Genomic DNA, 21,483 nt, shown 5'->3' on the forward strand with positions numbered 1-21,483 from the left:
GTGAGAGTTGTGAATTTTAGCTAATTTTTTCTCCTTTCAGGCAAATTTATGTCAATGATTAGGAGCAAGTTGTGGATTTGATTTTAAATGATTGCTCCTCTTATAAAATTCCACTTTAGTACCCTGAACTTTGGGGGTTGTGTCAAGTTAGTACCTGAACTTTCAAACATGTCACTGCAGTACCCGAGCTTTAAAAAACTGTCATTTTAGTCCCTACCGTTAATAGTCCATCAGTTATCTTATCACGTGATGACATGTGCAACTTATTTTTTTTCAAAATGTCAAAACTACCCTTAAACAAACACTGTTCATGTCAGTCTCCCCGCCAGTGCCAGATTGTATATTCTGGGCCGTTTCTACTGCTTTTGTTGCTGTTCCTGACAGTCTCCCCGCTGGTGCCATTACCGGCTGAAGCCTTCTCGGTGCAGCAATGGGAAACCCTAATCTCACTTGCCCACTCACTAATGAACCAAGTGTTGAACCTCTGAGCTTTGAGAGGAGATTACTAGGGGTCGATGAGAGCGAGAAGGATCGTTGAGAAGCTGGAAGGGGGAATGGGGGTAGGGTTGTGGAGAGGTATATGGTCGGAGATGGGGGTGCGGTTTCAGTGAACGAACTACTGAGGGGTCTGAATGAGTTGACTTGGGTAGGATCGGACAAGGACAGTGTGGCCTGGGTTGCAGCCAACTATCAGAGTTTATTTAGGGTTTCCAAATTCCTCTCTCGCAGGTTCATCCAGGTGCTCCGTCAATTGGGTCCATTGAAGGAGATGGTGTTGACGGTATAGAGGGAGATGGAGGAAGGGGGATTGTTGAGGGACTGCCTTGAACTGTGGGCCCATGACTTGAAAGGAATGCTTCAGGTTGTCAAGGATATGGCGTTACATTTCTCTTTCGATTTTGACCAGAACGATATCTGATTAGATGACTTCTTTTTTTTTTATTATTTTTTTCTTCTTTTGTAAATGAGAGAATCAAGTTATTTTTCTTCTTCATCTTTTCTTTTATTTCCTTTTGGACTTTTTTCTTTTGGATTTTGGACATTTTAGAAATCTACTTTATTCACACAAAAAAAAGATGGAAGATTCTCTCTCTCAACCTCAAATTTGGAGGTGCCACTGACAATGACGATATGGGACCCAATAATTGCAACTAAAAAATCACAGAGATGGAGGGGGTGGTTAGGGATCCGATGCGAACCAGAAGAAAATTAGATGATAGATGAAGGGCATTTTTGTCATTTTTTATGATACTTAATGTCGGTTAACGGTTTTGGACCAACTTGACAGTTTTTGAAAGTTTGGGTACTGTAGTGACACGTTTGAAAGTTTGGGTACTAATTTGACACCACTCCAAAGTTTAGGGTACTAAAGTGGAATTTTCTCAATTTTTTATCAATCAATATTTCTCCCACCATATGTGGAATTGATTGGTTTCTATTATTCCTAATTGCATGTTGGGGAGTGCAGGGAACACATGGCTTTAAGATGAAACAACTGCCTTTTATGGGAATAGTCTGTGCAGCTATGTTGTTCATTGTGTATAGAACCACAGATTATCAGTATCAGCATCAGCATACAAAGGTACTTATGTATGATTGACCTGATCCTTTAAAAGAATTTTTTAAAGCGAGGACTAAGGAAATCTAGGGCTAGATAGACTGTAAGGTTGTTTATTTATTGTGCACTATGAAGTTATAATTTCCATATGACATTTCCTATTTCAGTGTAGGGCATTTAGGTGGCATCAGTAAATCTAAATTTTAATCTTTGAAAAGCAAAATAGTTTTGAGAACAATTCTGAGCCTTGATCTGTGAAAATTTGCTTCTTTGCTTTTTTGATCGCTGAATGTAGTGAAGCTAGACCTCCTGACAATTGCGTTGGGTTCAGGTTGGGTCAGCAAGGGCTATACCCTAACCCTAAATGCTTGGGTTAGGGTTGATCCAAGGGTCAACTTGGATCAACTATAAAATAAATGAAGTTTTAAAAAAGAGGGAAAAAACATGAAAAATGCCAAAATTAAAGGAACTAACAGAAGAAAAAAAACAGCTTTTTGAGAAGAAAGGACTGTTTAGAAAGTTGCAAAAATTCAAAAGAAAGTAGCAGAAATCAGAGTTCAAGAGGAGAGAAGAAGAAGAAGGTGGCGGCAACTTGGGTTCAGAGAGTGAGATTTTAGGACATAATCTCTTCTCTTACTCCCTTAACTCTATTTCATTAAGTTAAACTTTAATAATTTACAGAGAAGCCCCTAGTTGGGCAAAAAATTAAAAGGACATAACATAAGGAAGAATAAAGCCCAGATTAAGGCCCATTACAACAAAGAACGTAAAAGGTAAAAAAGGATAGACAGCCTTTGGGCCATTCGGCCTATCTTCTTTACACTCCCCCTCAAGCTGAGCATAGATGTCAATCATGCCAAGCTTTCCAGTATCATGCTGAAGTTTAGCCTTGGGAATGCCCTTGGTGAGGGAATAATCAAGTCTTCAGATCAAAACAACAGTAACCCTTTTGTATGAGGGAATAATCAAGGAAGATACACTTGTGGGCTGTTGGTCCAAATTTATGTCTCTGGACACTTGGGATACGTACATAACAAGTGTAGCCAAGGACACGAAGAGGAATAGGAAAAAGATCATTGTCCGGATGAAGAAGATTGAAGGGAGACTTAATCCCTAAAACCCTGGATGGCATATAGTTTATAAGGTAGGTAGCAATGAGAACAACATCACCCCAAAATTTTGTAGGGACATGTGAGACAAATAGAATACTTCTTGCAACTCCAACAATATGCCTATTTTTTCTTTCAGCAATTCCATTCTGTTCTAGGGTCCTAACACAGGAGCTTTGATTAATAACCCCTAAATCAGTGAGATAGCAGGTTGAGTTTTTATCAAAATATTCTTTTGCATTGTCGGATCTGAAAATTTTAATTCTGGTATCAAACTGGGTTAGGACAAATTCATGGAATTGCCTCACGTCTGGGAACTTCATAAAAAATATCCAAGTGAATCGAGAAAAGTCATCAATGAACAAGATAAAATATTTGTAGCCACCCATAGAAGGTGAGTGGTAAGGCCCCCACACATCAGAGTGCACAATATTAAAAGGTGAAGATCTTTTATTACTTAGAGGATAATTGTTTCTACAATGTTTTGACAATTCACAAGACTCACAATGAAGATTGGACAAACTAATTCCCTTAAATAGTTTTGGGAATAAATGACTTAATGCAGAAAAATAAAGATGACCCAAACGAAAATGACATAACATGACTCGACTGATGGACTATGTAGATGTAGACCCAAAAGCAGCTTTTCCAGGTTATTCATGGCACTGTCCAGGAGTATCCAGTAGATATATTCCATTCACCTCACGGCTACTCCCAATCACCTTCTGAGACTCCAGATCCTAAAAATCATAGTAGGAAGGGAAGCATGTTATACAACAATTTAATGACTTAGGCTACTTACAAATTGTAGAGAACATTGATGTGGGCCCCACGGCTGTGGTCCCCATTGTGTTCGTATGACAGCATGTGTAACCTTTGTTAGTCATGTCAGTGTTAGTTGGTAGTTATCTTAGACAGCTTGTTATTTCAGTTTGTTATTTATTTCAGTCTTTTATTTGTTTTATTTGCCACGTAAGTATTAAGGGCAGTTCTGTCCTTTCCTACATCTAGTGAACATAACCTATAAGTATTAAGAGAGTGGCGGCGGCATACTCATTCAATATGTCCTTCCTTTCAAAACCCTTGTGCATTTTGCTTCTTTTCTTTTCTTCTTCCTCTTCTATTTTTTCTCAATCCGAAATCAGTTGGGATTCAAGACTGATTGTAGTCTTGATCGACTACTTGGTATCAGAGCCCATCTAGGGTTTCTCATGTGAGTCTAGTCCAGCCGACCACATGAGAACAATCTAGGCCTGTAAGCTTACAAAGGACTGTTCGTTGGCTGATTCTTGGAGGTTACCAGAAAAGTTTAGCAGCTGTTCGAAGACTTGTCGCGGCTTGCAGAGTGTTTTGGTAATCAGGAAGAATCAGAAGAGGTTAGGGTTCAAGCCACGATTGAAGGTAGCATTCAGAATTCTCTGGGTAAGTCTTTATTTTTCCCTTGAGATTACTGTCAGTCAAGATAGGTTGGACCTATCTAGGAGCGGCCGAACCCTCCTATTTTCTCTTTGAGGTGATCAGTTTTTTTGTAGGGTTTGTCATTAACCCTACGGCTAGACTTGACTATGAATTCTCTTGGAAAGTGCGGCTGAGCACTGTTTATGTTCTCACAAGGGTTTTCCTAATCTTACGATTGAAACCCTAATTCTGCTTCAGCTCTACAGAGTGCTTTCTAAGTGAGTTTCAAACCTGGTTTTGGCTTCCGAGCCGGTTTGAGAGTGAGAACTGTTATCATACTGCATATATTCTGATTGCCGATTGGTTTCAGATCAGATCTGAACTGATTTCATACAGTTTTCTGATTGTGATCGATTGCTTCAGTGTTGTTTTCTAGTGTGGAAACCCTAATAGTTCTTAACTACTAATTCTTGACCAAGAATGGAGTTCAAAAATCAGGGAGAAGGTGTGTTGGGGAACAATAGTTCTAGTAGTATGTCTGAGACCGCGTTTTAGATTACAACTGTGAGATTTGATGGATCCAATTACTTGGAATGTGCCCAATCAGCCATGATGGCCATTGGGGGAAGGGGAAAACTTAGCTATCTATTGGGAGATGTGAAAGAGCCTTCCAAGGAGGACCCAATGTATACCAAGTGGGTTCAAGAGAACTACTTGGTTATGACACGACTGTGCAACTCGATGCAGCCACATATAAGCCGAAATTACTTATGGGCAAAGACAGCCAAGGAGATATGGGATGTCATGAAAGAGACCTACTCCCAACTCCTTAATGTTGCTAGGGCCTATGAACTAAAGTGTGAAGTGAATAACCTTAAACAAGGAGAGAAACTAGTCTCTGTGTATTTTCTACACTGAAATCACTATGGCATGAAATTGACCATCTGGAGACTCTTGAGTGGGAAAGTCCAAAAGATGCACAGACTCATAGAAAGCAAGTCGAGACCAATAGGGTGTTTGAATTTCTGGCTGGCCTGAATTCAGATTATGACATTGTAAGACAGCAAATACTAACAAGAGACAGTGTGACCCTTTCTCAAGCATACTCCCTGGTGCATAGTGAAGAGACCAGGAGGAAGGTTATGATGCAACATCAACCCTTTCCCCCAGCCCTGGCAGCAGTTAAACCTAAGTCTAGGGGTGATACAAAAAGAGACATGAAGAAGGAGGACAAACGGGATTTGGTATGTGAACATTGCAAGAAACCCAAGCATATGAAAGATACATGTTGGAAGCTCCACCCTCATTTAGTCCCAGCAAAATTGAGGAATAAAAGGGGTAATGCTCATATGGCTGTGAATACTGATTCTGCATCATCGTCAGGCACAAAAGGCACACCCCTAGATACCTTAGCTGCTATTCGGGCTGCCCTGATACAGTTGGAAAAGGAGATTGGGAATTCGGCCCAGTCATCTCAGTCACCATCAGCCTCTGCCACATCTGCATTTGCTCATTCAGGTACCCGGGCCTCAGCTTACCATGCTTTAGCTCCATGTAATACTGAACACTGTTGGGTAATAGACTCAGGAGCATCTGACCATATGACTAGCTTGTCATCATTGTTCACTACTTATCACTTGTCTTCTGGTAGAGATAGAGTATTCATTGCTGATGGCTCTCTTGTTCCCATTTTTGGCAAGGGTGACATTAAGTTATCTGATACTATCTCTTTATCCTCTGTCTTGCATGTTCCTAAGCTTGATACTAATTTGCTTTCAGTCAGTAGTATTACCAAACATCAAAACTGTTCAGTAACCTTTTTCCCTGACCGATGTGTTTTTCAGGACTTGGAGACGAGGAAGGTGATTGGGACTGGCTGTGAGACGAATGGGATCTACCTGCTTGGAGAGAGTCCTCATTGGAAAGAGCCAGTGGATAAGAAGTCTTTTGTTTCTCAGTGTGTGAGTCCGGTTATGCTTTGGCATAATCGATTAGGTCATTTATCTTTTCGGTCTTTGAAGAGTCTGTTTCCTATTTTATTTGATTCTGTTGAGATGTCAAATTTGAGATGTGAGAGTTGTGAGCTTGCCAAACATTGTAGAACATCTTATTCCTTGAGTAATAAAAGAAATAATAATTCTTTTGATATTGTGCATATCGATGTTTGGGGGCCATATCACATCCCTTCTATGGGTGGGTACAGGTATTTTCTGTTGTTTGTTGATGACCATACCCGTTTTTCTTGGGTCTACTTTATGCGTTCTTGAGATGAGGTTCCCGCTCTGACCCAAAACTTTCATAAGATGATTTTGACCTAGTTTGGGGTCAAAATCAAGGTCCTCAGATCTGATAATGCAAAAGAATACTTTGCTAAGCCACTGGCCTCTTATCTACTTGATCATGGGGTTATTCACCAGAGCACTTGTCCTCATACACCACAGCAGAATGGGGTTGCCGAGAGGAAGAATAGGCACATTTTGAGGTGGCTAGAAGCATTATGTTTACCTCCAATGTGCTTATTCATTTTTGGGGTGATGCTATCCTCACGGCAGTGTATCTCATTAATCGGGTTCCTTCACCGGTTCTTGATATGAAGCCTCTGTTTACCCTTCTATACCCAGACGAGGAGTTGCTTACTGTTCCTCTTAAAACCTTTGGGTGCACTTGTTTTGTTCAGCTTCTTGGATCTCATCATTCCAAATTTGACCCCAAGGACTTCAAATGCATTTTTCACGGTTATGCACAAACTCAAAATGGTTATTGTTGCTATGATCCTGTTTCAGGGAGGAGATTTGTCTCGATGGATGTCACCTTCTTTGAGGAGGCACCCTATTATCCTAGGGTTTCTCCTCAAGGGGAGAGTAGTGAGAATGCGAATTTGGGTCTTTTTCCTTAGGGGGAGTGCAGTGAGAGTGGGGTTAACTCATATGAGGTTGTTCATTTACCCATTCCATTGAGTGATGAAGGCTGTATTGGTGAGGGTTGTCAGAGGGATCAGGAGTTGAAAGTCTATCACAGGCGATGCAGGCAAGTTGATTTCAGTCATCAGCAGTCCAGGCCAGCCCCAACTCCTTCTGCGGATCCAGATCCAGGTACTACAGTCCCAGGGCCCACTGGGATTTCTTTTTCTTTCTTACTCAGATAACAAGTTTGTATTTAGTCTGGGTACATGAAGAGCAGAAGGAAGAACTAAGGAATCTGTAGCCTTAATGGTTCCCTTGCCAGAGATAGGGGCAAGAGAGCCATAGGCTAGGGTGATTTTGTCACGTCCAGGAAGTAAATCATATGAAACAAACAAAGTAGAAATGTTGGTCATATGATTAGAAGCACCAGAATCAATAATCCAAGGGATCCTACGATTACATGAAATGGTTGTATGATTGGTAGAAACCCATATACCTGAATGAGCAAATGCAGAAGAGGTTGAATTTCCTAGAGGGTTAGAAGAAGAGGTCACACCCTCTAAGTGACTGATCATCCTCCCAAACTTCTCATATTCTGCCTTCACAGCTGCTAACTTTTCACTAGCCATCATCTCTTTAGTTTGGTATCTGTCACTATCTGGACCAACAACAACATTGGCATTCCCTGCCTTTATATTATCAGACTTCTTTTGAAACCGAATTGGTAGGAGCTCAGGATGCAATTTCCAACACTTGTCTTTAGTGTGTTTTGGCTTTTTATAGTACTCACAGATGATCTTTTTCTTCCCTGAGCTACTAGGAGTCCCTGCAACCCCTTTGGGTTTCACTCCCATATTAGCAAAGTGATTATTTAGACCAGCCCCTTGGACCTGGACAAGTCTTCTACTTTCTTCATTACTTACTAAGGCATATGCTTGAAACAGTGAGACTATCCTTGGATAAAATATTTTGCTTTGTAATGTTGTACTCTAGATTTAGCCCTGTCAAGAACTCAAACACCCTGTTTCTTTCAACCATTTTTCTGTAGGTCTCAGCATCCTTAGTGGTGTCCCAGGCTACAGTTTCTATCAAATATATTTCTTGCCATAAAGACTCCAGTGTTGAGAAGTATACAACTAATGGTTTCTCCCCCTGTCTCAAATTCTTCACATCACTTTTCAACTTGTAAACCTTGGCCACATTTAATTTTTGGGAATATGCCTCAGCAACACTGTCCCAAATTTCCTTTGATGATTTCATCCACAAATAATGCTGACTAATCTGTGGTTGCATTGAGTTCACAAGCCATCCAATAACAGTATAATTTTCTTGCATCCACTTTTCATATGATGGATCATCTTCCGGAGGAGCCTTTTTGCTCCCGGAGATAAAACTATTAGACAGTTTTGTATGCCCTTAGCTTCAATCCATTTTGATGTACTTCTGTCATTTAGTGTAAATTAATAAAGTACATGTTTGATTCATGTTGTTTGGTATAATTCTGTGTAAGACCCTAAAACTGGACATTTATAGAAGCTTGTGTTAGTTTTAAATGTTCACAGCCATTGGATAAGTCTGGGGAGATTTATCTTGCCAAGGCTGATACTGATGTGCCACCAAGTGTTGGGATGGCTTGTTTCGTTCATCAGGGTAAGACCCAAGGCACATGCAGTATGAGATTGCTTGAACCCTTGAACCGGACCAGATTTCCAGTATTGCCCTAGACCTTGGAGACAGATGGGCAAAACTGGAAAGTTACACCTAACCCCTGGACTCAATTATGACACATCACTAGGTGTCGAATCGGACTATCTTTGATATGCCAATCAGTGAGATCCTTAGTGGGGGTCAAAACCTGGACATGTTGGGGCAGTCTGAGAATTCATCTGAGTGAGTGATCATAGTGACAGGATCAACCCTTTTGTCGGACAATGGTAATGATTGGGAATGCACTCTCTCTGATGGAAACCAAACTGCCGACAGTTGATTTCAATCGTTGGAATTTTGTTTTGCAAAATTAATATATATATATATATATATATATATATATATATATATATATATATATATATATATATATACATATATGTACGGTTTCAAAAGATTTGCAAAATGTTTTAATTCCCGGGATCCATGTGAGTAGAGAATGCGGCACTGTTCCTTGCAGCCGATGGAGAGGTCTTCTCTTGTCTGGCAATGCTTGATCATTAAGGGCTGAGAGGTTAAGTGTAAGACCATTCAGGATAATACCTGATGGGCTAATCTTGCACTTGCCCACAGTCCCTGGGTTTTTATAAGATGGCTTTGAAAGAAAGGTAGGATCCATCTAATGGACGCCATAAAGGTTGCGGAATGAGTGGGCGAATTTCAAAAATTTCCTACCTTCTCCCAACTGGGAATCATATTCCCTAAATTTAGAATACAATATTCAAGGATCCTACTTGAACCATAATCAAACCAGATCTGTACCAAAAGATAAAAGGGAGGAATATACCTGATCCGGAGAAGCAGTATCTCCCAAAGTTGGTGTTCACGCCCAAAGAATGCTCCAAGATCCGTTCCTGCTGAAGATGACACAGCTGTGGATGGAACAGAACCAGCAGGGTGCGTCCTACACACTGGATCCTTCACAAGAATCCTTTGGAAACACTAAACACTGAATCCTTTTAGTCTTTGTTGCAAGACTAATGTCAAGAATAGATTTCTTGACTTTCTTTTTCTGCAAAGATCTAATCTTGCAAAAAAGATGGTGGCGGCAGGAGGAGAACTCTTAAGGCGAAAAGGCTGAACTGCCTTTTTTCTTTTTCTGGAGTATGAAAAATGAGATCTTATCTCAATTCGCAGGAGATATCCTATATCTCTTCAAGGTGGTTCGAAATCTGATATTTCTCTTTCTTGGTTAGGGTTTCTCCTCCTTTCTTCTTGATTAAGAATCCTCCTAATTAGGAGTTATCCCAATCCAAATCAATATTTGGATAGGGGATAATCTTAATCCTATCTGCAGATAATGTTAGCTTACTCCTGATCTTATCAGGAGGTTACCAGATTCAAATCTAATTTGAATTTGGTCTCCAAGAGTGGATAAGGCTAAAGGCCCAATCCTTTTACTAACATTAATCTCAGATTCGCCCCAAGGATGGGTGATCATATCAGCCCACCTCGAAATGGGCTTCTGGCCCATTAAGTGTTTAGTGTCTATTTACTTTCCAATCTGCTGCCCAGTTGGGCTTCTTTGTATGGCGTGGGACCCAAGCATTGATCTACACACCAGCCACATGGGTTCGGCCCAGCCTTTGAAACAAGGCCCAGCCGAATTCACTGAAAAACTCAATGAACCCCTTGAGTCCATCTAATGGACCCTATGGGCCCAACACTTACATTAAGTGGTCCCTGGGCCAAGCCATCTTATAAAAACCCAGGGACTGTGGGCAGGTGCAAGATTAGCCCATCAGGTATTATCCTCAATGGTCTTACACTTAACCTCTCAGCCCTTTATGATCAAGCACTGCCCGACAAGAGATGACCTCTCCCTCGGCTGCAAGGAACAGTGCCGCACTCTCCTCTCACATGGATCCCGGGAATTAAAACCATTTGTGGGTTTTACATGCTTGAAACTGTTTTATATGTTTGATTTTATTTTTAAAATTCACATTTGAATATGCTTTACTTGCTATGTTTATGTGTTTCAATTTTAGATAATTTGTTTTTTAAAACATTTATTTTAAAATTGAAAGTTTATATTTTTTATTAATATTATGTTTACTATTTTTATTTTTTTGCATTTTATTTGAATTTTTTGGCATTTTTTGAATTTTCTGACATTTTTTTATTTTTTAGCATTTTATTTTAATTTTTGCGCCTTGCTTCAAAAAGGCACGTGCCTTGCCTTGCACCTTGCGCCTCAGGCGTAAATTGACCCCTACGCCTTTTTTGCACCTTGCGCTTTTAAAACATTGTCCCCAACTTAATTGATATTTAGTGTGGAAAACTTCTTACATGGAAATCATGCGACAGATATGCTAACTTGTGTGCCATGTGATGTTATCTGTTGATATACCATCTTCATGATAGACTAATAGGCATGCAAATGTCATTTGTCTTCAATTATTTGTATTTTGAAAGCTTTTATGAGTTTTTAGATTTTCCTTGTTTTTTTAATAGTGATATAGCTGACAAATTTCTTATTTGGCCGTCGGATGGAAGCTAGATTACATCCCTTTGCTGATGTGAAGGTAATAACTTGAGTCCTCGCATCTCCCATGTTACAAATGGTATTTTAACTTTTTTCCCTTCCATTTGCCACTTGTTGACTGTTGGCAGAAGTCTAGACCTGTTCATGGGCCGGGCCAGGCTCGGGCCAGGCTTTTACTCTTCATTAATGGAAATTTGTTAGGCTCGAGCCCGAGCCCGGCCCGACCAACAGGCCTACAACTCGGGCCTGAGCCCGGCTCTGATAAAAAGCTCGAAGCCCGAGCCCGAGCCTGAAGCCCGACCTAATAAAAAAATTAGAAATTTTCCCTATTCAAATGGACATTATCTATTTTAATTCAGATGCTTTTTTTCCCTATTTAAATGAACAATGGGCCTACAAGATGGTTTTTTTTCCCTTTCTTTTACGTTTTAAAGCACGGTTTTACATTCTTAAATAAAAAAATTTATTCAAATGGACATAATCACATAATCCATTTAAATGAACATTGGATTAACTTTGTATTTGTTTATAATGAACTTTTCCGATTTGCTGTGGCTACATTGTTTGTAATGAAGAATAATCGATTGATGTTAAGCTAGTAGCTTAAGTTAATGGTGATATGAAATATTATATATGTTGGCTTACAAGTTTGCTTTCAAACCTGGATGTGGCCATTTCCTTCTTATGTTTAGAACAGGTTTTTTCCACATTCCCTTGTGTACCAAAATCCAAATAACATGTTAATTGATAAAATCAAAAGGAGTTTTAGTTAGTAAATTGATCTGATGACAATCCGGAATACACCCTTGAATTTGCACATTTATGTTGATTTTACGACAAGACCAACCTAAAAAGAAAAGAAATGAAAAGAAAAAGTGATGATGACGGGAAAATGTTAACTAGATTTCAGCCCTTCAAACAAACACCAAAATCATTCCGAATGGTTTTGGACAAATTAGAACCCGTGTTAATTATCCAAAAAAAAAAGTTAGAACCCGTGTTAGAAACTCAAATACAGATTAATCAAAACAAGGTCCTTAAACAATTTCCCTTCAAAGCAGTAACGAATCAACCAGAGACATTCATTTCAACAGAATGGGAATTACCTGGATTTCAGGATTGGACAAATTATGGTTTAAACATATTTTCCCCTCAAATGTTTTCCAATTCAACTAAAACCGCTTCTGCAAACAAAACATACAGTCTCTACGACTCTAGTATAATCTGATAAGCAATAAAACGAAAGTAAACAACATCAATAAAACAAAAATCCATCTCAAATCGTAACTGAAATAAGTAAATGAATATATGAAAAATAAGCCAGTACAGAAATATTCTGATTATAAGGAAAAGTGATATAAAAGCTGTATGGCTGCCTGAGAGAGAGAGAAGAAGAGGACTCACTGCCGGAGTTGTTGCGCCGGTGAATGTTCGCCGCCTCGCCGGTTGTGTGGCTGCCTGAGAGTGTGAGGATGAGAACTGTGGAGGATGTGGAGAAGAAAGGTTCGGCTGGAAAATCCCGAGCCTGGCTCGAATTTATTGCGGGCCAGGCTTTTTGGCCCGAGGTTAAGCCCGCGGGTCCATATGCGTGTTCAAGCCCATCGGGCCACCCGGCCCATGAACAGGTTTAGGCAGAACTTACTAGTCCTCTTACCCTTCTATTATATGACAACCAACTGTTTTGTGTTTTTCTGGTTCATTGAGCTACACAACGGAGGGAAGCCCATCCTCATCCTCCGTTGGTCCATACCCATAACCCCAACCCTTGGTGGCAGTGGGATTTGATCCCAAGTCTCTGCTGGAACAAGCCAGCAACTGTACCAACTTAGCCACCCATCAGTTGGTAACTGTTCAGCATTTAGTCCATATGCTTCTGAGCTATGACACCCTGATATCCATACATGTGCTTAGCATAACGATGTTAGACACAATGGTAGTATGCTGGAGTAAGGATGGCCAAAAACCTCAACTTTAAAAAGATCGAGATAGAAGGGGATTCAAAAATGGCAGTATGCTGGATGAAGGGTAACAGTCAGCCACTATGGATTTATGGACAAACCAAGGAGAGAAATATATTGGCTAGCAAGGGTGTTGGGGGGCAACAAGAATAGTAAACGGTTTAGCCAATACTTTAGCTAAACAGGGGGTCAATAGGACAAAGTTCTTCTGGCTTCTATTTAATGCATATTGTGTAAAAGGGGTTATAGGTAGAGCCTCCCACCTATGTAATGTGATACCGAAGTATATTGTGCATAACATTCTTTTATGAGAACTTAATAAAGGTGTACAGATACATATAAAAACTGTGTTAGACACAGTATATACCCAATGCAACAGGTAATACTGCATCAACACTTTTTAGAGTATACTTTATAGCATTAGCACTTCCAATATATGTAAAATGGTGCACATGGGTACTACCTGCTGGTACATACGGAGAGAAAGCAATATGAGAATATTTGATCAAAAGAGATGTTTTGTTGGGTAGCTGCCCAACTCAGATCCTCTTCGAGGGAGGATAACCTCCAGAATAGGGGAAAGTGAGAGTGAAGAGAGAAAGAGATCAAATGTTCTTATTATTCCCTTATTGTAAGTACACCTCTGTATTTATATTCATCTTGCCTTCAATGTAACTGATTTACAACAGAATTATAACAACTGCCAACTTGTTTGATTCAGTTAACTCCAATTTGATTCAGTTAAATCCAGCTGTCTTTGCACTAGCTTCCTTATGCTGAGGTGGCCTTAACTGATTTACAACAAAATTGTAACACCTTGCCAACTTGTTTGATTTAGTTAACTCCAAGTTGATTCAGTTAATTCCAGCTGTCTTTGCACTGGCTTCCTTATGCTGAGGTGGCCTTCTCCTCCTAGAATACACTTGTAGTTCCTGCCCCCTTGTGCCTCTAACATCTCCCCCCTCCTCAAGCTGGCACTCGTCCTCGAGGCCAAGGTGTGGAAAGTGTTGCATCAGCTCGGTGCAGGGCTCCCATGTGGCTTCTTCATTTGGTACCCCTTCCCAGCAGACTAATGCCTCTTTAATAAAGGCTTTACCTTGTTTCACCCATCTATATTTCAAGATGTCCTTGGGTCGTAGCTGTTTCCACCCTTCTTATGTGAATTCCGGTAATGTTGCACATGTGGTTTGTGGATTGACAGCTTTCTTGAGGACGGAGACATGGAAAATTGGGTCTATTTTGGAGTCTACTGGCAATTCCAGCTTGTAGGCTAGTGATCCTATGCGCTGTAGAATTTTGAATGGTCCATAGAACCTAGGGGCAAGCTTGTTGTAGGGGTGGGAGGCCATTGAGGTCTGTCTATATGGTTTGAGTTTTAGGTAGACAAACTCACCTTCTTGGAACTCAACAGGCCTTTGTTTTGCATCATAATAGCGCTTCATCAGTTCTTGAGCATGTGTCCAGTGAGCCTTTAGTTCACGAATGATTTCATCTCGGGATGAAAGACACTCATCAACTGCTGCATTAGCTGATGACCACTTTTCATAGGGTAGAACTGATGGTGGGACTCTTCCGTATAATGCTTTAAATGGTGTTATACCTGCTGAGACATGGAATGAAGAGTTGTACAAAAACTCTGCCCAAGGCAATCATCGTATCCATTGTTTAGGTCTGTCCTCCACAAAGCATCGTAAATATGTCTCGATGCATCTCTTGACAACTTTGGTCTGCCCATCCGTCTGAGGATGATAGCTAGTAGAGGTGTTGTGTGAAGTGCCTCGTAACTTGAAATATTCTCTCCAAAAACTGCTAAGGAAGGTTGGGTCTTTGTCGGAGACGATTGCCTTTGGTGTCCCATGTAATCTGGTGATTTCTCTAACAAATGCGTCTGCCACTGTAGCTGGTGTGTAAGGGTGTGTTAGAGGTATAAAGTGGCTGTACTTTGATAGCCGGTCAACCACCACAAGTAGGACTGATTTGCCTTTTGAAATAGGTAGGCCCACAATAAAATCCATTGAGATTTCGTCCCATACTTGATCTGGGATGCTCAAGGGCTGTAGGAGGCCGGTTAGTTGTTGGGCTTCATACTTTTGTCTTTGGCAGACATGACAAGAGGTGATGCAACTCCTTACCGTTTTCATCATGCCGTTCCAATATAATGTGTTGCCAGACGCTTGCAGGTTTTGAATATGCCTGAATGACCACCTATAGCTGAATCATGAAAAAGTCGTAGTAATTCTGCTATGTGGGTTGTTGGTTCGGCTGATATGTTGTAATTCTCTTGTCTGGGCTGGGTATTAGAGTCTCTAGTTAATGGGCCTTAGTAATTGGGCCTAATTGTATCTTGTGTTTTATTAGACTGGGTGTCCCATCACTAATCAGGGGCATCCTGGTCCTTTCATGTAAATTATGTATTGCTCTTATATTGGTGAACAGTGCCCATTCGAACACATCAGACTCTCCTATCTTCTTCCTCTTCTTCTTCTTCTCAGCTCTCTCTCAACAGGTTCAGTTTGGCAAACATGGTATCAGAGCTCTAGGTCTGGTCGTAGAACACCTCTCTTGCCTGGTTACAGCAGCTGTCTCGCACTTCTCTCTCTATCTTGGTACTGCAAAGAAACCCTAGGTCTGGTCGTATAACACAGCAGAACCTATACCTAGGGTTTCCCTTGGTTGTAGGGCCCAAGGGGAGTTAGTCCCAGTAGCTGATGCCCTAAGAGATACATAGAGCGAGGTGTAGCCATTCGGCTAAGTGAGATCTGTGTAAAACTGATCTAGAAGAGAGGACTGATTTCAGCACTCCTAGAGCAGTTCGTGAGTGAAGGTTAACCTGCGATAGCAGTGATTGGTGTGTGGTAGAAGCCACAACAGGTAGGTCAGGGTTGCGGCAACAGTGGCCAAACACAACAGAGTTTTTGTTTTTTTTTTTTTTGGCTCGGCACTTCAACTGTAAGTGGCAGCTTGTGACAGCAGTGAGTGGAGCAGTACAGCAGAGTGGGAAGGGTATTACAGCCCTAAAACAGACCCTCAGGTCTGAGATTACAATGCTACAAGGTCCGGAAGTCTGAAGAGGTTTCACAAACCTGTGTGACAGTTTTGGTACTCTTGCAAGTCGGAGAAGATGTCTTCCATATCTGGGGAAGTTTCTTTTAGAGATAGTAGGACTAGTGGGAGGTCTCCTAATCTGGAGAACCCTAATTTGCACAGCCTACAGATAACAAGTGTGTTACTTGATGAATACAACTTTAGGGAATGGTCTGTTTTGCCCATGCTCTTTATCACATCCCGGGATCTTATAGGCTATTTGGACGGGCAGAAGAAAGAACCCGAAATAGGGAGTGCTAAATATGCTGTTTGGAGAAGAGAGAATGCTACAATCATGTCCTGGCTGCTTGCTTCAATGACTCCCGGGTAGTTAGGACGATTCAACACTTCTCCACAGCTGCCAAGATATGGGAAGAGCTGGATCACCACCTCATCATAGACTGGGAGAATGCCAGAGATAAGGAGAAACACGACAAACAAGTTGAGGAGGTTAGAGCATTCAAATTTTTGGCTGGCCTAGATCCGGTATATGAGAACATAAGGTCCCAAATTTTGGGAAGAGATGAGATGCCTGATCTACATCATGTCTACTATCTTGTGAGAAATGAAGAGGTGAGAAGAAAGGAGATTCAAGTTGATGCCCAGACTAAACCAGTAGAGCAGTCTATAGAACATTCAACTCTCATTTCTACAAGCCAAAGGGGGAACAAGTTCTCTGACAAGAGACACCTGAGGTGTACTCACTGTGGGGGAGAAAAACATGTGAAAGAGAACTGTTGGGTTCTCTACCCTCATTTGAAACCAACAGCATTGAGGAAAGAGAAGAAGCACCAGAAGGGCCATTCGGCAAGTGGGAACCTAGCAGCAAGTCACAGCGATGGAGGTTCCAAACACTCATCCATAGTTGCTTCCTCTTCTTCGGGACAAACTACCAGTTCCCAAGGACATGGGCCTATGGATTTCACAGCTGATGAGGTAGAGGTACTTAGCCGGGCACTGGCCCGCCTAAGGACAAATTCTCTTGCTTCCACCTCCCTTGCCAGATCAGGTATTGTTTCAACCTTTAGTGCAACTAGTTCCATTGGTCCAGCCTCCTGGATTATTGATTCCGGTGCAACTGACCACATGACTCACATGTCTTCCTTATTCTCTTCCTATCATTTAATGTCTGGTCAAGACAAGATGAAGGTTGCTGATGGTTCCCTCTCTACCATATCTGGGAAAGGAGTGGTTGGCCTAAGCAAGGACATCTCCCTCAAATCTGTCTTACATGTTCCCAATCTCTCTTCAAATCTTTTATCTGTTTCAAAACTTACCAAGAACTTGAATTGTAGCATAACTTTTTTTCCTACCCATTGTGTTTTTCAAGACAGTTTGACGAAGAGAATGATTGGGAGCGGTCATGAACATGGAGGCCTCTACTACTTGGGTGCAGACATCAGTTCAGCCCTTCAAACATCTACTACTAGCGGTCAATCTAATGTGGAGTCGTTATCTAAGCTGCACCTGTGGCATGCTAGACTAGGTCATTTACAGTTCTCGTCATTGGAAATGTTGTTTCCGGAATTGTTTCAAGGTGTGTCAAGTCAAAAGTTAGTCTGTGAAGTCTGTCAATTATCAAAACAGTGTAGAACTGTGTACTCAACTTCTAGTAATGAAATTCAAGCACCTTTTGACTTAGTGCATTCTGATGTTTGGGGTTCTTCTCCCATTGTTTCTGTGGATGGCTATCGATACTTTATCAGTTTTATTGACCACTATTCTTGATGCACATGGATCTACTTATTAAAGACACGAGATGAAGTGCTGCGGGTAACCATGGCATTTTGCAAAATGGTTGAAACACAATTTGGCAAGAAAATCAAGCAATTCAGGTCAGATAATGCTGTTGAATATTTCGAAAGATCCTTAAACTTGTTTATGGAGGGTGCGGGAATGATTCACCAGTCATTTTGTGCTAGTACCCACCAACAGAATGGGGTTGCTGAGCGCAAGAATAAACACTTATTGGAGGCTGCACGAGCTTTATTATTTTAGCACAAGGTTCCAAAAGGCTATTGGTCTCAGGCAATCATCACTGCATCATATCTGATAAACCGAATGCCATCTAAGGTCTTGGGAATGAAGACTCCGTTTTCGGTTCTTTGCCCTCATCTCCCTGTTTTTTCTCTTCCACTAAGGGTCTTTGGGTGTGTATGTTTCATACATGTCAAGGATCCAAAGAAGACAAAACTGGATCCTCGAGCTACAAAGGGAATCTTCTTGGGTTATTCTCCTACTCAGAAGGGATACAAGTGTTATGATCCAGTCACCAAGAAAAGATATGTCTCAAAAGATGTGGTGTTCTTTGAGTCTCAATCCTACTTTCAATCTTCTTCGGATCCTCTTAAGGGGGAGACTAGTAGGATGGAAGAAGACCCTCCGATTGATTCTTCTATTCCCCATTTCTTTGTGCCTCTCTCTGCCTCGGATCTTCCATCTTCTCCTCTTGATCCTCCTAGTTGTGGTATCCTAGGTGAATCTAGTGAGGCTCCCATTGGCCCTGCTACTACTAGTGGTGTGGAAAATGTTACTAAAGGCTCCAACAGGCAGCAAAAAGATATCAGAGTTACCTACAATAGAAGGAAGAAGAGCCCTCCAACTTATGACAACAACCAATTGGACTTGGATCAACCCATCTCAGTAACTCAAGGTAATCCTATCAATTCCTCTCACTTGGATCTTCCAATTGCACTTCGTAAATCTACTCGTTCTTGTACTATCAAATACCCTATTGCGGATTTTGTGTCTTACTCACACTTGTCCCCTAGTTATTGTTCTTTTGTGTATGCTCTCTCTTCTGTGGATGTTCCTACTAGTTACTGTGAGGTTGTGTCTGACCCAAGGTGGAAAGAGGCTATGATTGAAGAAATGAAGGCCTTGATGAAAGCAGGGACTTGGGAACTAGTAGATCTACCGAAAGGGAATGGTACTGTTGGATGCAAGTGGGTGTTCACCGTGAAGCATAGGAAGGATGGGTCTATTGAAAGATACAAGGCTAGACTCGTGGCAAAGGGGTTATTCAAAAGGAAGGAGTTGACTACAAAGAAACATTTGCTCCCGTAGCAAAACTCAACACTATCAAAGTCCTACTCTCATTAGCTGCAAACTTCTCGTGGGAGCTTCATCAGCTGGATGTGAAGAATGCTTTTTTAAATGGTGATCTACATGAGGAGGTATTCATGGATCCTCCACCAGGTTATGAATTTGGCAGAAAAGTGTGTAGACTGAGAAAGGCACTATATGGCCTTAAACAGTCCCCTCGTGCCTGGTTTGAGAAACTATGTGGAGCCATGAAGAAAGGTAGTTATACTCAAAGCGGGGCAGATCATACTTTATTTATAAAGAAGAGGAATGGGAAACTTACAACTCTTATCGTCTATGTAGATGATATGGTAATTACTGGGGATGATAAGGAGGAGATCAACAGACTGAAGGAGGTCCTAGGTGCTGAATTTGAAATCAAAGACCTGGGTCAACTGAGGTACTTCCTATGGATTGAAATTGCTAGATCCAAGGCATCTATATATGTCAACGAAAATACATCATTGACCCAAGAGACATGCATGTTCGGGTGCAGGCCAACAGATACTCCAGTAGAACCAAATCATGGTCTACAGGAGTCAGTGGGAGAGGACTACCCTGATAAGGAGAGATACCGGAAGTTAGTGGGGAAGTTAATTTACTTGTCCCTCACTCATCCTGACATTGCTTATGCCATTCATGTTGTCAGCCAGTTTATGCACAATCCCAAAATTCCTCACATGAAGGTTGTAGAAAGAATTCTCAGATATTTGAAGTCTTGCCCTGGGAAAGGGATTCTGTTCAGAAAAAAACAATTGAATTGAAGTTGAAGGATATACTGATGAAGATTGAGTTGGTTTTGTGGGTGACAGAAAGTCGTCTTTAGGTTATTGCACTTTTGTTGGGGGAAATCTAGTTACATGGAGAAGTAAAAGACAGAATGTTGTTGCAAGGTCTAGTGCAGAGGCAGAATATCGAGCTATGGCTCATGGTGTTGCGGAACTGTTATGGCTTAACTTTCTTCTTGGTGAACTGGGAGTGAAGACTGAGTGTCCTCTCAAGTTGTACTGCGACAACAAGGTTGCTATCAACATTGCAAATAACCTAGTGCAACATGATAGAACAAAACATATTGAGATAGACCACCATTTTGTTAGAGAAAGAATAGTCATAGGAGAACTCTGCATTCCTTACGCTCCCTCAAAGATGCAAATTGCAGATGTTTTAACTAAAAGGCTAACCACAGTGAAATTTTTGGACTTACTGGGCAAGCTAAACATGACTGACATCCATGCTTAGCTTGAGGGGGAGTGTTGGTTCGGCTGATATGTTGTTATTCTCTTGTCTGGGCTGGGTATTAGAGTCTCTAGTTAATGGGCCTTAGTAACTGGGCCTATTTGTATCTTGTGTTTTATTAGACTGGGTGTCCCATCACTAATCAAGGGCATCCTGGTCCTTTCATGTAAATTATGTATTGCTCTTACATTAGTGAACAGTGCCCGTTTGAACACATCAGACTCTCCTCTCTTCTTCTTCCTCTTCGTCTTCTTCTTCTCAGCTCTCTCAACAGGTTCAGTTCGGCAAACATGGGTGACTTGGATGAGATAACCAATCGACCCTTGTAATAGAGTGTTGAGTCACGAACTAAAAAACCTGGGGTGAAGGCTGGGTTCTGGGTCCATTTGGCCCTTAATTGGGCTAGTTCTGTATCTTGAAAGGCTTCAGCTTTGAGCTGCTCAAGTAATGGATAACTGGGCCTAGAGACAGTGAGTTGTGCCAACTCAGGTAGCCTGGATAGAGCATCAGCTGCTCGATTAGTTGTACCAGGTTTATATTCTATAATGTAGTCATAGCCCATGAGTTTGTGGGCCCATTGCTGCTGTTCAGGTGCATGGAATTTCTGATCAAGCAGGAATTTCAGGCTCTTGTGGTCTGTCTTGATGACAAATCGGCGGCCCAGTAGGTAAGCCCGCCACTTTTGGACTGCAAGTACAACAGCCATGAGCTCCTTCTCATATGTTGATTTTGTGGTGAGAGTACTTTGCTGAAATAGGCCAATGGTTTCCCCTCTTGCATTAAAACAGCTCCTAGACTTGTCCTCGAAGCGTCACACTCAAGTGTGAACTGCTTTGAGAAGTTGGGTAATGATAGAATTGGTGGTGTAGAAATTGCTTGCTTTAGATTAGTGAAGGCTTGCTGGGTTTGCTCACTCCATTGAAATGCATTTTTCCTTAATAATTGGGTGAGTGGTGCTATT

At 41.3% G+C, this 21,483-nt stretch overlaps 1 protein-coding gene across 17 annotated transcripts in view; it reads left to right on the forward strand.

The window, feature by feature from the left end:
• LOC148877879 (uncharacterized) overlaps nt 1-21,483 on the forward strand; it is a 66,363-nt gene that overhangs the window by 2,091 nt on the left and 42,789 nt on the right. For 9 of the 17 annotated variants that reach the window (XM_088945864.1, XM_088945868.1, XM_088945852.1 and 6 more), the window contains exon 3: nt 1,469-1,582. The exons of 2 other annotated variants lie outside the window; for them this stretch is intronic. In XM_088945864.1, the coding sequence (XP_088801990.1) occupies nt 1,469-1,582 (114 nt within the window). Of the gene's footprint in view, nt 1-1,468; nt 1,583-11,129; nt 11,201-21,483 lie in introns of all 17 variants that reach the window. 6 more of the 17 variants (XM_088945883.1, XM_088945879.1, XM_088945871.1 and 3 more) reach the window with 2 other exon arrangements.

This window comes from Nelumbo lutea, chromosome 1, assembly GCF_056320005.1.
Source record: "Nelumbo lutea isolate HS-2025 chromosome 1, American lotus-T2T, whole genome shotgun sequence".
NCBI classification, from domain to species: domain Eukaryota; kingdom Viridiplantae; phylum Streptophyta; class Magnoliopsida; order Proteales; family Nelumbonaceae; genus Nelumbo; species Nelumbo lutea.